Source organism: Bombina bombina, chromosome 6 (assembly GCF_027579735.1).
Source record: "Bombina bombina isolate aBomBom1 chromosome 6, aBomBom1.pri, whole genome shotgun sequence".
NCBI classification, from domain to species: domain Eukaryota; kingdom Metazoa; phylum Chordata; class Amphibia; order Anura; family Bombinatoridae; genus Bombina; species Bombina bombina.
In genome coordinates this window covers 1021932954-1021950326 of record NC_069504.1, presented here as the reverse complement: position 1 = coordinate 1021950326, position 17373 = coordinate 1021932954, and the positions used below count along the sequence as shown (strand labels likewise).

Genomic DNA, 17373 nt, shown 5'->3' with positions numbered 1-17373 from the left:
TTGCGCATAATAATACGCTTAATTCCTCTGCTAAGACTACGCCATTTTTTATCAATTACGGATTTCATCCCTCGTATCATCTCCCTCACACCAGAGACTCAACCTTGCCTACAGTATCCGAGAATATCAATTCTATCGCTAATGGATTTGCTTCTCTAAAATTGGTGTTACAGGAAGTTCAAGTTTCCCAGAAACATCATTATGATCTACGACGCTCCAAACCTCCTGACTACAGAGTCGGAGACAAAGTGTGGTTAAGTACAAAAAATCTTAGGCTGAAGATCCCCAGCAAAAAGCTTGGAGCTCTTTACCTAGGACCTTATAAGATCTGTAAAGTGATTAACCCTAATGCTGTTACACTGCAACTACCTACCTCTTTAAGGATACACCCTACCTTTCATGTATCACTTCTCAAACCTTACAGAATGGTTAGGGATACCCCTCAGGGCATGTCATTCGTTCCTCAGGTGACGGATGACGTGGAATATGAGATTGTGTCCATCTTGTACTCCCGTTACCTCCATAACCAGCTTCAGTATCTGGTGAGATGGAAGGGCTTTGGACCTGAGGAGGATTCCTGGGAGCCCTGTACCAACTTTTCTGCCCCTCGTCTTCTGTCTCTGTTTCACCGACGGAATCCGGAGCGCCCTGGCCCTTGATCTGCTGAGCGGCTCCTTGAGGGGGGAGTTCTGGGTTTTGGTTGTATGTACCTGTACCTTTAATTACCTGAACAGTGCTTCCCTATTTAAGGCTCCTCCTTTCTTTGCACTTTGCTTTGTAATTTGTCAGTGCTCCAGTGTAAGCTGAGTTCCTAAGAAGACACCTAGCCACTACCTGCTATCACGCTGTGATACCAGCTTCTGTTCTACTTGTGCTATCTACAATCCATATCAACCAAGTTCCCTGTTGCAAGTATCTACGTCTTTGCATTTGTCTCTGTTACCTGCTTCTGTGCTTTTACTCAGCAGTATTGTTCAGCTGCCCAAGAGCTCCATCCAGAGCGTGTGACGTCACACCCGGCTTTCATTTGATCGCAACGGCTGCTGACGCTCACACACACTCTCTGTTTGGTGAATCACCTCTGCAGCTCCTCCAGTCTGCCTTGCACGCATTCCTCCTCACACGCTCACTGCACTTGCTGGATTGAAGATACCGGACTGGGTAACACTTTATCTATTATTCTCTCATGTTTATTTTCACAATGTGCCAGCTTACAGCATTCTGAACTCTGCTGTCTATTGTATCCTGTAGGCACATATTTAAGCTTGCTGAACTGTGTTACCACTGCTACCAATGCTTGATTCACAACAGACTTAACACCTCATAATTCCATTTATGATAAGTGCATAATAGGCTCTTGCTGCAATAAATCCAGAGCAAATAGCTCCTGAAGTCTGAGTGTTTGTGTGCGTGGTGAATTGTACATATTTTACCCCCACTTATGTGCTACATGGGTTTAATATTTCACACTGCATCCATACAGTAATGACCCTCAGTTCAATGAGCATATCAGGGATCTCATAAGTTAAATCTGAGAGATCCCGAGGTAAGGTGTGAGGCTGAGTGGTCCTGCAACAATCAGGATACTAGTTTATTACTTTCTGTTACAAAGGGTTACAATATGTGCAGCCACCAATCAGCAGTTATCTCCCAGTAGTGCATTACTGCTCCTCAGCCTACAAAGGTATACTTTTAAACATACAGAATGCCAAGAGAACAAAACAAAATAGATAATAGAAGTAAATTTGAAATTTGTTGAAGATGTTAAGCTTTATCTGAACTATGAAAAAAAGGGTTTCTGGATTATTTAGCAAGTAGGGGAGTTAATGTATCAGTAAGCCTTAAAGCATTAGGGGATTATTATTATTATTATTAGTTATTTGTAGAGCACCAACAGATTCCACAGTGCTTTAAACATAGGTATGATATGCAAAGTAACATTTATAGAGAACAGGTGGATAGAGGGCACTGCCAAGGGTTGCACTGTTGTAAATCAGTTATCATGACTTCCGATCTATGGTATGAGGGTCCAAATTGTCATGAACTGATGTAAGAGTGGATTTGTATTGATAGATTGGTCAGGGCAGAAAAAGGAGGAAATGGAAGAGAGCAGATTTTTAAGAGAGTTTGAGAGATGTTGCTGATCTAGTGACATAATGCTTCTTTGGAGTCTGGTGTGAGAGGGAGAAAGAGGGAGAGTTGTAGGAAGTGCTGTGGTGTTGCAAGTTAGCGGAAGATGGTTTGAAAGAGAGAAGGGGAATTTGTGAAGTTTGACAGAGTGCATCAATAGCTGAAAATTAGATTAAAGGAGTGTAAGTCTTTGTGAGTGGGAGAGTCAGTCAATTGTGACTGGCTGTAAGAGGAAGTGACCTGGAAAAGTTATTTCCAGCAGGGACAGTGGATTGTCAACAGGGAGGTTGAAATCTCCCAAAATTAGGACAGGGATGTGAGAGGAGAGGAAATAAGGTAGCCAGGCAGCAAAATGATTGATAAACTGAGTTGAGGTACCGGGGGGTGATATATGACTGCATTACCTATAGAGAGGGGAGAGAATTAGCAAATCATGTGAGTTTTGAAGGAAGCAAATGTGAGGGAAGAGATGGGCTATATTTTTTGAAAGGTGCAATGAGAGGAAAGTAAAATACCTACACCACCTCCTTGTCTGTTTCCAAACCTAGGGGTGTGGCTCAAGTGGAGGCCCCCATGTGACAATGCATCAGAAGAGGCTTTGCCTGAAGGAGATATCCAGGGTTCTGTGAGAGCCAGAAGGTTGAGGGAGTGGGAGATAAAGTGTTTGTGGATAGAAGTGAGCTTGTCGCAGCCAATAGAATACAAGCTCAATCCTATTGGCTGATTGGATCAGCCAATAGGATTGAAGTTCAATCCTATTGGCTGATTGCATCAGCCAATAGGATTTTTTCAACCTTAATTCTGATTGGCTGATAGAATTCTATCAGCCAATCGGAATCTAAGGGACGCCATCTTGGATGATGTCACTTAAAGGTACCTTCATTTGTCGGGTAGTCGTCGTTGGAAGAGGATGCTCCGCACCGGATGTCTTGAAGATGGACCTGCTCCGCACCGGATGGATGAAAATAGAAGATGCCGTCTGGATGAAAATAGAAGATGCCGTCTGGATGAAAACTTCTGCCCGTCTGGAGGACGACTTCTGTCCGTCTGGAGAACCACTTCTGCCCATCCGGAGGACCACTTCTGCTGGCTTCGTTGAGGACATCTTGCTGCTTGGATGAAGTCTTCTCCCGGTAAGTGGATCTTCAGGGGGTTAGTGTTAGGATTTTTTAATGGTGTATTGGGTGGGTTTTATTTTTAGGTTAGGACTTTGTGCCACAATAGAGCTAAATGCCCTTTTAAGGGCAATGCCCATCCAAATGCCCTTTTCAGGGCAATGGGGAGCTTAGGTTTTTTTAGTTAGGGTTTTATTTGGGGGGTTGGTTGTGTGGGTGGTGGGTTTTACTGTTGGGGGGGTTGTTTGTATTTTTTTTACAGGTAAAAGAGCTGATTTCCTTGGGGCAATGCCCTGCAAAAGGCCCTTTTAAGGACTATTGGTAGTTTAGTTTAGGCTAGGTTTTTTTTTTTTTTGGGTGGGCTTTTTTATTTTGATAGGGCTATTAGATTAGGTGTAATTAGTTTAAAGATCTTGTAATTTGTTTTTTATTTTCTGTAAGTTAGTGGTTTTTTTTTGTAATTTAGCTAATTGTTTTGAATAGGTAATTGTATTTAATTAATTTAATTTATTTAATTGTAGTGTAATGTTAGGTGTTAGTGTAAGGCAGGTTAGGTTTTATTTTAGAGGTCAATTTGTATTTATTTTAGCTAGGTAGTTATTAAATAGTTAATAACTATTTAGTAGCTATTCTACCTAGTTAAAATAAATACAAACTTGCATTAAAATAAAAATAAATCATAAGCTAGATACAATGTAACTATTAGTTATATTGTAGCTAGCTTAGGGTTTATTTTACAGGTAAGTATTTAGTTTTAAATAGGAATTATTTAGTTATTAATAGAAAGTTTTATTTAGATTTATTTTAATTATATTTAAGTTAGGGGGTGTTTGGGTTAGACTTAGGTTTAGGGGGTTAATAAATTTAATATAGTGACGGCGACGTTGGGTGTGGCAGATTAGGGGTTAATAAATGTAGATAGGTGGCAACGATGTTAGGGACGGCAGATTAGGGGTTAATAATATTTAACTAGTGTTTGGGATGCGGGAGTACGGCGGTTTAGGTGTTAATATGTTTATTATAGTGGCGGAGATGTTGCGAGTAGCAGATTAGGGATTAATAAGTGTAGGTAGGTTGCGGCGACATTGGAGGCTGCAGATTAGGCGTTAATAAATATAATGTAGGTGTCGGCGATATTGGGGGCAGCAGATTAGGGGTTCATAAGTATAATGTAGGTGGCGGCGATGTCCGGAGCGGCAAATTAGGGGTTAATAAGTATAATGTAGGTGTCGGCGATGTCGGGGGTGGCAGATTAGGGGTTAATAAGTGTAAGATTAGGGGTGTTTAGACTCAGGGATCATGTTAGGGTGTTAGGTGTAAACATAAAATGTGTTTCCCCATAGGAATCAATGGGGCTGCGTTACTGAGCTTTACGCTTCTTTTTGGCAGGTGTTAGACTTTTTCTCACCTGCCTCTCCCCATTGATGTCTATGGGGAAATCGTACACGAGCACGTACAACCAGCTCACCGCTGACTTAAGCAGCGCTAGTATTGGAGTGCGGTATGGAGCACAATTTTGCTCTACGCTCACTTCTTGTCTTTTAACGCCGGGTTTCTGAAAACCTGTAATGCCAGCGATGTAGGGAAGTGAGTGGGGACAATAACGTGCACGTTAGCACCGCACCCCTCATAACACAAAACTCGTAATCTAGCCGATAGTTTGTTATAGAAATAAGAGGTAGCAAAAAGAACCATGAAGATATGGAGCATTTTACTAAAAGGAAGCAGTGAAACACATAAAGCACAGTATTATACCAGAACTTGCCTTGTCTTGTCCTTTGTTCACTGTGTTCAATTCTTGTATAATTATTTTGTCCAATTCTTAATGTCTCACTTATAAAATGCTCACTTAAGAAATACGAGCATATGTTATTAACATAGTGCTAACTGCCTTGCTATGCTAATCTTAAAAGGACAAGTCAACGTAAAGGGGCAGAAGGTAGGGGTCAACAGTCTTAAAAGGGCAGGGGATGTGTAGTCTTAAAGGGAAGTAGGGGATTTATAGTCTAAAATTGGTAGTGGTTAAATAGTCTTAAAGTGGCAGGGTTTAGAAGACAGATGGGGGCATATTTATCAAGCTCCGTATGGAGTTTGAAGCCCTGTGTTTCTGGCGAGCCTTCAGGCTCACCAGAAACACAAGTTATGAAGCAGCGGTCTAAAGACTGCTGCTCCATAACCTGTCCGCCTGCTCTGAGGAGGCGGACAGAACTCAAATACGATCGGGTTGATTGACACCCCCTGCTAGCTAGATTGGCCACCATTTTGCAGGGGGTGGCATTGCACCAGCAGTTCACAAGAACTGTTGGTGCAGTGATAAATGCCGACAGCGTACGCTGTCAGCATTTATTGATAGGCGGCGGACATGATCCGCAATATCGGATCATGTCCATCCGCACCTTGTTAAATATGCCCCATAGTCTAAAAGGGGCAGGAGTTTAGGGTGGTGGTCTGAAATGTTTTTTTTTAAAGGGACAGGGGCTAAGTAGTCTTAAAGGGATAGGGGTAAAGAATCTTAAAAGGACATGTGGTAGTTAGTGTTAATAGGGCAGGGAATATTAAGACTGATAGTTTTAAAGGGGTAGGGGTTATATAGTCTTAAAGGTCCAGGAGTTAAGGGATAAAATTATAATTACTTTCTGTGTCACTAGTATTACTGGGATTAGAGTTCTTTTGTGTATGACTTCCCCCTACCCCTTTAAGACTACCTTCTCCTAAACCTTTAAGACTATTTCCCCTTACCTTTTTAATAATATCTTCCCTTGCCCCTTTAAGACTATATTCACTCTACAGCTTTAAGAACATCTAGCCCTATAAAACTATCTAATCCTCTACTCTAAAAGACTACTAATCCAATGCCCCTTATAGACAACCTGACCCTTTCAACCTACTGCCCCTTGAAGACTACCTGACCGTCTGCCTCTTTAAGTCTTCCCGACCCCTTAACCTTTTGCCCCTTAAATACTATCTGCTCTTTAAGATTGTTTCCTCTACCCCTTTAAGACTATCTGTCTCTACCTTAAAAACTATCTCCTGTTAACCTTTTAACATGATGTTTCCTACTCATTTAAGACTATTCCCCATACCCCTTTAAGATTATCTCCCTCTACCTAGTACTACCCCTTTTAGAGTGCATACCATCTAACTCCTGCCCCTTTAAAAACCATATAGCCATATTTATTTAAGCCTATGAAACCCAGCTCCTTTAAAGGGAAAGTAAAGTCCACATAAAACTTTCATGATTCAGATAGGGCATGTCATTTTAAACAACTTTCTAATTTACTTTTATTGTCAAATTTGCTTTGTTCCATTGGTATTCTTAGTTGAAAGCTAAACCTAGGTAGGCTCATATGCTAATTTCTACGCCCTTGAAGTCCGCCTCTTATCTGAATGCATTTGAGAGTTTTTCTCAGCTAGAGGGTGTAAGTTCATGTGTTTCATATAAATAACATTGTACTCATGCACGTTGAGTTAAGAGTCAGCACTAATTGTCTGAAATGCAATGAAAGATCTGAGATAAGGAGGCAGTCTGCATAAGCTTAGATACAAGGTAATTACATAGGTAAAAAGTATATTTATAAAACAGTGTTGGTTATGCAAAACTGGGGAATGGTAAATAAAAGGATTATCTATCTTTTTAAACGATAACATTTTTGGTGTTTACTATCACTTTAAGACTACCTGAATCCCTTACCCTTTAAGACTACCTGAACCCCTAAACCCACCCCTCTTTAAGACTACTGGACCCCATAATCCCCTGTCCCTTTAACACTCCTTGACCTTATCCCCTACCTTTTTAAGACTTTCTAGCCCTATCCTCTGCTCATTTAAAACGTCATGACCCTTAATATCTTTCCTTTAAAACAGTTATTCCTTTTAATTGTCAGAAATAATTTTAATTATTCCAAGAGTAACTCCTCCTAATTTTTCATTTTAGTAGGTGTCACTCTTTAGATACAGTATCTATGTCACTTTTTTATGTCATTCCTTTGGGCTTTCACCAAAGGACAGGCTTACTATCATAACAGATCTGACTACAGGATTTACCCAGGAGACATCAGAAAATCTGAAAATTGTCAATAGAAAGATACTCCTATACATCTGGATTATTAAAATGCTGCCATGTATGTTTTATTGCTGGGTCTGTGTAGTCTGACAACCCTTTAACTGTATATATTAGATGATAGGTAGATAGATAGATAGATAGATAGATAGATAGATAGATAGATAGATAGATAGATAGATAGATACCCTTATATACTTATGGATTATTCCATCTGGCATAAAATACTCAGACCATACAAGTGTCTAACACACCTCAGGAATTTTCTGATATGTTTTGTATGAGAACCAGACTTAGGCACCTATTTATCAAGCTGTCAACCGCAAATACGCTGGAATTCCGCAGCGTATTTGTGGCGAGCCTGATTCCCCTTAGTTATCAAACCCTAAAGACCGGCAAAAGTAGAATTTTGTGACGTAACATACGATCCGCCGGACTCAGTCAGACACAGATCGATGCTTACGTTATTACAGGTGTTCAGAACGCAAATTCGGCACTATTTGACTACTTTTGCTAGTTATCAAATATCTACCAGGTACGCTCGCCACTATTCCAGCCCAGCGTACCTGGTTTTCAAGCCCTGGGGGTGGCGAATACCATAGGAATCAATGGGAGTCTGAAAGCTCATGTTCGATGCTGCCCGATATCCCATTGATTCCTATGTTAACGTTTACACCTAACACCCTAACATGTACCCCGAGTACCACCTACATTATACTTATTAACCCCTAATCTGCCCCCTACACCGCTGCCACCTACATTATACTTATTAACCCCTAATCTGCCCCCCTACACCGCCGCCACCTACATTATACTTATTAACCCCTAATCTGACCCCCCTACACCGCCGCCACCTACATTATACTTATTTTCCCCTAATCTGACCCCCCTACGCCGCCGCCACCTACATTATAATTATTAACCCCTAATCTGCCCCCCCTACACCGCCACCTACCTACATTTATTAACCCCTAATCTGCTGCCCCCAACGTCGCCGCCACTATATTAAATTTATTAACCCCTAAACCTAAGTCTAACCCTAACACCCCCTAACTTAAATATAATTTAAATAAATCTAAATAAGTATTACTATCATTAAATCAATTATTCCTATTTAAAACTAAATACTTACCTGTAAAATAAACCCTAAGATAGCTACAATATAACTAATAGTTATATTGTAGCTAGCTTAGGGTTTATTTTTATTTTACAGACAAGTTTGTATTTATTTTAACTAGGTAGAATAGTTATTAAATAGTTATTAACTATTTAATAACTTCCTAGTTAAAATAAATACAAATATACCTGTAAAATAAAACCTAACCTAAGTTACAATTACACCTAACACTAAACTATAATTAATTAATTAATTCCCTAAACTAAATACAATTAATTACAATTAAATAAAATTATCTAAAGTACAAAAAAAACACTAAATTACAGAAAATAATAAACAAATTACAAGATTTTTAAACTAATTACACCTAATCTAATTCCCCTAACAAAATAAAAAGTCCCCCCAAAATAAAAAAGCCCTACCCTACACTAAATTACAAATAGCCCTTAAAAGGGCCTTTTGCGGGGCATTGCCCCAAAGTAATCAGCTCTTTTACCTGTAAAAAAAATTACAAACCCCCAACATTAAAACCCACCACCCACACAACCAACCCTACTCTAAAACCCACCCAATCCCCCCTTAAAAAAAACCTAACACTAACGCCTTGAAGATCACCCTACCGTGAGAAGTCTTCACCCAACCGGGTCGAAGTCCTAAACGAAGCCGGCAGAAGTGGTCCTCCAGACGGGCAGAAGTGGTCCTCCAGACGGGCAGAAGTCTTCATCCAGACGGCATCTTCTATCTTAATCCATCCAGCGCGGAGCGGCTCCATCTTCAAGACAACCGGGCGGAGCATCCTCTTCATCCAACGTCTTCTTCAACAATGACGGTTCCTTTAAGTGACGTCATCCAAGATGGTGTCCCTTCAATTCCGATTGGCTGATAGAATTCTATCAGCCAATCGGAATTAAGGTAGGAAAAATCCTATTGGCTGATGCACTCAGCCAATAGGAATGAGCTCGCATTCTATTGGCTGTTCCAATAGGATGGGTGGTGGGTTTTAATGTTGGGGGGGTGTAATTTTTTTTTACAGGTAAAAGAGCTGATTACTTTGGGGAAATGCCCCGCAAAAGGCAATTTTAAGGGCTATTTGTAATTTAGTGTAGGGTAATTTAAAAATAATAATTTAAAAATCTTGTTTTTTTGTACTTTAGATAATTTTATTTAATTGTATTTAATTGTATTTAATTTAGGGAATTAATTTAATTATAGTGTAGTGTTAGGTGTAATTGTAACTTAGGTTAGGTTTTATTTTACAGGTATATTTGTATATATTTTAACTAGGAAGTTATTAAATAGTTAATAACTAATAACTATTGTACCTAGTTAAAATAAATACAAACTTACCTGTAAAATAAAAATAAACCCTAAGCTAGCTACAATGTAACTATTAGTTATATTGTAGCTATCTTAGGGTTTATTTGACAGGTAAGTATTTAGTTTTAAATAGGAATAATTTATTTAATGATAGGAATATTTATTTAGATTTATTTAAATTATATTTAAGTTAGGGGGTGTTAGGGTTAGGGTTAGACTTAGGTTTAGGGGTTAATAAATTTAATATAGTAGCGGCGACATTGGGGGCGGCAGATTAGGGGTTAATAAATATAATGTAGGTGGGGGCAGTGTAGGGGGCGGCAGATTAGGGGTTAATAAATATAATGTAGGTGGCAACGGTGTAGGGGGCGGCAGATTAGGGGTTAATAAATATAATGTAGGTGGCGGCGGTGTAGGGGGTGGCAGATTAGGGGTTAATAAATATAATGTAGGTGGCAGCAATTTAGGGGGCGGAAGATTAGGGGTTAATAAGTATAATGTAGGTGGCGGTGGGCTCCAGGAGCGGTGGTTTAGGGGTTAAAAACTTAATTTAGTTGCGGCGGGGTCCGTGAGCGGCGGTTTAGGGGTTTATACATTTATTAGAGTTGGGGTGGTCTGAGGGAGCGGCGGTTTAGGGGTTAATACATTTATTTGAGTTGCAGTGGGCTCCGGGAGCGGCGGTATAGGGGGTAAACAGTATAGTATAGTGTGGGTGTTTACTGACAGGGTACCAATAAAGCTATGAAAAATCCGAAGAGCAGCAAGAGCGCGGCTTTTTAACAGCTTTTTTGATAATTTTGGAGAACGTATTCAGGTCCACGGCAGCGATGTTAGGCGATCTTAAGCGAGCGTATTGGTGCCGTCGAATGCAAGTAAGTTGACAGCTTGATAAATAGATGCCTTTATCAGAGATCAATTCATTATTCGCCTTTGGTTTGATACTTTAAGCCTTAAAAAAAATAAACTGAACTAAAATAAACCTCAGATCCCTTAAAGTTTAAGGGATCTGAGGTTTATTTTAGTTCAGTTTATTTTTTTTCGAGCAAGTATCTAATATCGTCTCTATTTATATAGATACCTGTGGGCTAATAATACATTCAATTGAAAATGCAGTTTTCAGGTTGCCATAGAATGGCACCAATATATTTTAATATTTATGAAATATATTTAAATAGTCATTGCACAAGTAAGCTATAGCACCGTAGATTACATTTTTTGGCCGAAAGGACAAACTTACTTCTGTATCAATTAAAAACATGCAACAAACAGCATTTCCATTATATTTTTCTTTCAGTAACTAGTGAGCCTGGAATTAGTGTTTTCATGTTGAACGTCAGTAATATTGAACTCTAACATATATATTTTTAGTAACTCCTACGTTTAATTCTTTAAATGTACTAGACTATCTATTATTTTGCACTCCAGTTTGCTGAAGTACTTGTATGAAAAGCTTGTATTATAGAACAGAATGTATTTCTGAAGCAGCCGGGTGGCAAAAAAATGACACATCCTTTCTAACGAATATGTGAAAATAATTGGTAAAATGATTTAATCTCCCACCCATGATCTGGATTAGTCCTTGAAAAGATTGATCTAAAAACAGTATATGTACATGTCATTTTAGGTGACAAAGAATGGGTGAATATATTGCTACATTTGTTTAAAGTAACTGAAAAGCAAAGAGGGCAGTTTTATTAATCTCTTAAATGGGTCATCAACAATTAAATCCAGATCTGGGACTCACTAACTTGCATAAAAAAGATATTCTAAAATATAACAGATTTACTGTGTGTGTATATGTATGTGTGTATGTGTATATATATATATATATATATATATATAATGTATGTATTTCTTTCTTTTTCAGGAAGTTGATATATACACTGTAAAGACAGAGGAATTAGCATTCACTTCTGCATTTTGTCTTCAAGTTCAGCGAAATGATTATGTTCATGCCTTGGTCACTTATTTCAACATTGAGTTTACAAAATGCCATAAGAAAACTGGATTTTCAACAGGTAAAATAGAACTTTAGGAAAACATGTTAGCTGCAGAATAAGTTATCAGTTGTATGATTCCCAATATTATGTCTTTAATTAACTAGTATTAAGAATATCTGGCTACCATATAGTTTTAGAGAAGGTCCAAGAGTGTATTTATTTGAATATCATATTGGATGTTCATGATGGGGCTAATGCTTACCTTTTAAATTTTCCCAAAGACACCGGGACAGGGAGTCTGGTGGCTTACTCATGTTTTGGCAAGAATTGGGCAGAGCTAGTCTGGGGGGGGGGATTATGGCTTGACAGGAAGTAGGCAGATAAGGGGCATATCTAAAGGGGCATCCAGGACTTTTATAAAGTTTTGGAAAACTGCTAGAGAGACAGGAGGCAAGAATCCAAAATTGATGATCCTACAAAACGCTAAACATTTGGGAACTTGACTAGTGTTATTTTAAGACTGTACATTATTTTATTATTTAGCAATTATCATTCCAATTGGAAGAACAGCAATATTACACAATGGTTTTGGTACGGTAAGATTTGATGACTTAGTGTAACATTTTCAAGGGGCAATATAAAGAATAATCAACACCTTTTGGAGCAGTTATCCAAGGTTGAATTAAATTCTTAAATGCTTTATTTTTTCATAGGTTAAAAATGTTAAAAATCTAAATGTTGAAAGTAAATGTAATATTAAAAACATTATTATTATTAAATTATATAAGAGTACAATAGTACAATAATAAATGTTGGGAAGGAAGATTTTACAATTTTAAAAATGATGAGAGAAAAATGTTGTAAACACAGATAAACAAGTTAAGGCAAATAAGGGAGATCCCTGGAAATAAGGGGAGGGTGGGCAACCCTACGGAGATAGTTGGTATGAGCGTATGCCTGAAGACTCAGTTATATAGTAATATATGAAGTTTTGTCAGAGGCTTAGTATCCAATAAGAATACTGTCCCATGGGAGTGCTTGTGTGCTTGCCTGTGACATCACAGGCATTATGAGACGGCCCTATGCAGTGCACAATATCAGCGTGCACAGTCAAGCACTTTTCTGGAGAAGGATGATTTATTTATTGTATCCTAGCAACTTTTACAGCTCCAACCTGCAGCTGATAGGGAAAGTAAACAGAAATATAATTAATTAAAGGGAGATGAAAACCAGCATTTTCTTTCATTATTCAGATATAGGGGCCAAATTATCATATGGAGGGCATACGCTGTCTGCATTTAACATTGCACAAGCAGTTCTGGTGAACCAATAGGCCACCAGCAGGGGGTGTTAATCAACCCAATCGTATTCGATTGGGTTGATTGCTCGTGTGGAAACAGGGGGATCAGGGACCATTTGGCCCTTGATAATTCGGCCCCATAGAATATAATTTAAAAAAAGTTTCCAATTTACTTCTATTATAAAATTTGTGTCATTCTCATGTTATTTTTTCTTGAAGAGATATCTAGATAGGTAGCGTTCACATGTCTGGAGCACTACATTACAGGAAATAATTTATTAGATGCTATATTATGTGTGGCATATGCCTTTTAATAACTATATTTTTCTCATATTTATTGAAACTACTATTTTATGCACACTTCATTGAATGTGACTTTTCTGTAGGTTGGGCTGCTGCTACTGTTTACTGCTCCCTCCAGTTTGTAAGGAGGGGGTGTTAGTATTGGCTTTAAATTACAACTGTGCACCAGAGACTGTCTTAAACAAAAGATGCCAGTGAACATGCCCACACGCTCCCATGGCTAATTTGCATGTGTGCTGTGATTGGCTGTTCTCAAATGTCAATCACAGGGGTAAGCCATGCCCTCCACTAATGGGAGATCTGGACTGAGACAGTTATACCATAAAGCTGAAGAAAAAGAGCTAAAAATAAGGTACATACATATGAGTACAAAACAATGTCAATGTTTTCCTCATTACCTTTATAGCTGTACCTTGTATGTGTCAGCTTACAGGATTCCTGATGCCCAGTGTTTAAATATCTAAAATAACATGTGAAAGATGACTGAGTTGCTTTACTTGCACCACTGGGTTGTACTTGCCCCCAGGGCCAAAAGTTGCCAACACACCCATGGCTAGTACAGTGATGATAGAGAGAGCCACCACAGCAAATTCAGTGAGCTATTCTGTATGCTGGAGGAGGAGAGGGGAGTTCTTTTTGTACAGTGAAGTGCACAGGGGGGCATTAGAGGCTGTGCTGCATGAAGAGGTAGTTTAGTTAAAGGGATAAGTAATCCAACATTTTGTATCTATAATTCAGATAAAGCATGCAATGTTAAACAACTTTCCATTTTATTTCTTTTTTCTAATTTGCATCATTCTCTTGTGGTCCATTATTGAAAAGAATACCTAGGTAGGTTCAGGACAAGCAAGGCACTACTGGGAGCTAGCTGCTGATTGGTGGCTGTACATAAATGCCTCTTGTGATTGGCTTACCTGATGTGTTCAGCTAGCTCCCCATAGTGCATTGCTGCTCATTCAACAAAGGATACCAAGAGAGTAAAGCACATTTGATAATTTAAGTAAACTGGAAAGTTGTTTACAATCGTATTATCTATCTGAAACCTAAAAAAAAGAGTTTCATGTCCCTTTAAAACAGAGAGAGGGAGAGTCACCACCGCAAATTCAGATCAGCAACTGAGCTATTCTGTATGCTATAGAAAGAGAGGGGAGGTTGCATTGTGGAGAGGTAGCTACAGGAACACAAGAGGCAGTAAGTGGGGAAATAATTAAACATTTTTGGGAAAGTTAAAAGTAGTTGTTTATTTCAAATAGATTTAATGATTTATTTTTATTTTTCTCTCTGATTTCTCTCTCTTGCTTTAGTACTCTTTAATCTCACATTGTAGAGAGGTAGCTAAGAAGTTACAAAGGGGCAGTGCTGCATTTGTGAGTAAATTATTAATTAGTTTTAACTTAAATTTTGTGGGTAGTTAACAGTCATGTTTTATTTGAAATAGTGTGATGAAATGTTCTTGGTTTTTTTTTGCTTCGGCTGCCATTTTGTTTTTGGTACATAGAATAAGATTTGGTGGGAAGCAGGTACCAGGATTTCACTCTCTTACTTTGGCAATGTTAATTTCACATTGTAGAGCTACAGGGGGTAGAATGTGGAACTCTGTATCATGCACTTTTACCTATTTTACATTGCAGTATTTTTTCAATGCATAACTGAACATTTATGGAGATTTCATTTAGATTTCCATGTACGTAAACTAAACAAACTTCTGTCATGCATATTAATGAGCACTATTTTAATATTTTTTATTTCAATTTTCAAAGATAATAAAAAGTACATAAGTGCACAGATGGTCCATGGGATATAATTTTACCAGCTAATAAGTAAGCCTATGTGATCTCTTTTTGTAGATCGTGACACTGCCCTCAATCATAAGAAGAATTTTTTTTTACATATTAAAGCTCCCTATATTAGATACAACAATGCCCCTTTAATGTTTGCGAAACCGTGAAGTAAAATCCTTTTTCAGATAAAGGCAATTTATGATCAAAGAAAGATACAACCAACAGCAAATATATTTATTTTTATATACAATCTCTTTATTTCTTTATATTGAAACACATCCTCATTGGCTGTCATCTCTTAAAGGTCATTAACTATAGCCCCCATCAGATCCTGGCCAATATATTTTACCTTCAACTATAATTATCAGATCATAGTTCATAAATATACATCATTTTCTATTTTAGAATTGCTACAAGTTTGGAAAAGGCTGTATGTATTTATTAGGAATTAGCACAAATTTTGAAAGTAATGCGTAGCGAGTAGCTATACACCGTAACTAAATTTAGAATAATTATCCTGCTGATAAAATATGTTCACTGTCATAACATAAGCTGATATCTCTAACTTCAGTTAGTTTGTGAAAAAAATAATCTGTCTGTCACTTCAATTTTTTATTTAACAAGATTATTCTTTTTGACATTTCTTTTCAAGTAGATTAATGTAATGCATATTCATTTGCATCTCTACATAACAAGCTATTAACTCACTCAGATGACAAACATCTTTAGCAATAATGTGCACAGCAAAAAAAGTGCTGTTCTTTAAAGGAATGCGAAAACCACAGGTTTTAGTGCAATGCATGTGCTACATTTTACTGCCTAAATGGTGTTAGCAGAAAGAAAAAAAATAATAATTTGTTGTGATATATGATTTTGAACTCGTGTTTATTCTTGTAAACATACCCATTATGGTTGCCCATACCCAGGGGCTTTTTTCAGTATACAGTGGGGCAACCAATCAGATTATGTACCACACATCTAATTACCTTAGCACAGAATGTTTTCTTGTTAAAACTAAATATAAACCCCACACTGATAACCCAACAAATGATGGCATGTTTCACCTGATACCCTTGTTGGAATCTCTGGATATCTGAGTGTAAAGCTCTCTGACTTTTAATGCTCCTGTGTCAGGGGCTACTGATCAACAAGAACGGTGGATATATCTCTCCTTGGATGATATCAGCTGCTTTATGCCTGATGGACCCTGGTGCAGTGTTCACAGTTCATATGCTTCCAGTCACCTGTGTACAGTCTCTTGGATCTTAATCTTAAATTGATCTGCATAGTTATGCAGAATTAATGCCTCTCTGACTCTAACCCTCCCTAGATCCCCTGGGCCATTCTTGCTTCAGCTACAGCAGAAGCTCCAACAAGAGAGCATATAAGGATTTACCTGATCTGCTCTGATGCATTTAGTTAAAATACCTTAAATAAGATCATAATCTTCTGGCCTTGCATCAACCACCTCTCTGAGCAGGCAGGCAGGAATCTCCACCATTCAACCCGATCGAGTATGATCGGGTTGATTGACACCTCCCTGCTGGTGGCCCATTGGCCGCGAGTCTGCAGGGTGCGGCGTTGCTCTTGTGAGCTGCTGGTGCAATGCTAAATATGGAGAGCGTATTGCTCTCCGCATTCAGTGATGTCTGTCGGACCTGATACGCACTGTCGGATCAGGTCCGACAGACATTTGGTAAATCTGCCTCATAATCTGAATCATGAAAGTTGATTGAAAATTTGGTTTAGTATCCCTTTAAGTTCTCCTTAAGCTTCCATCCTGTCACATGATTTTTTTTGCAGCAAAAGCCTTCTACCGTGCACAGGCAAAAATCTGACTTCCTGTTGCTACTGCACATGTTTGCTTGTGCACATGTATCCTGTGAAGCCAGATCAAGTTAAAGGGACAGTCATCACCAAAAATGTTATTGTTTAAAAGATAGATAACGCCTTTACTACCCATTCCCCAGTTTTGCACAACCAACATTGTTATATTAATATACTTTATAACATTTTTGCCTGTTTCTAAGCCAGTACAGACAGCCTCTTATCACATGCTTTTTATTAGCTTTTCCCAACAAGAGACTACTAGTTCATGTGGGCCATATAAGATAACAATATGCTCTCTCCTGGAAATTGTGGCTGACGCTGCACTAATTCGCTAAAATGCAAGTCAATAGATAATAAATAAATAGCCATTTGATCAGGAACCTGTCAAAAGAGGCATAGATAATCACAGAGGTTAAAAGTTTATTAATATAAACATGTTGGCTGTGCAAAACTGGGGCATTGGTAATAAAGGGATTATAT

At 38.3% G+C, this 17373-nt stretch overlaps 1 protein-coding gene across 1 annotated transcript in view; it reads left to right on the top strand.

Annotated features, from left to right (window-relative positions):
- Window positions 1-17373, top strand: part of PRMT8 (protein arginine methyltransferase 8) — a 403578-nt gene that overhangs the window by 213611 nt on the left and 172594 nt on the right. The window contains exon 7 of the mRNA XM_053718748.1: window positions 11607-11757. Within this exon, the coding sequence (XP_053574723.1) occupies window positions 11607-11757 (151 nt within the window). The remainder of the gene's footprint in view (window positions 1-11606; window positions 11758-17373) is intronic.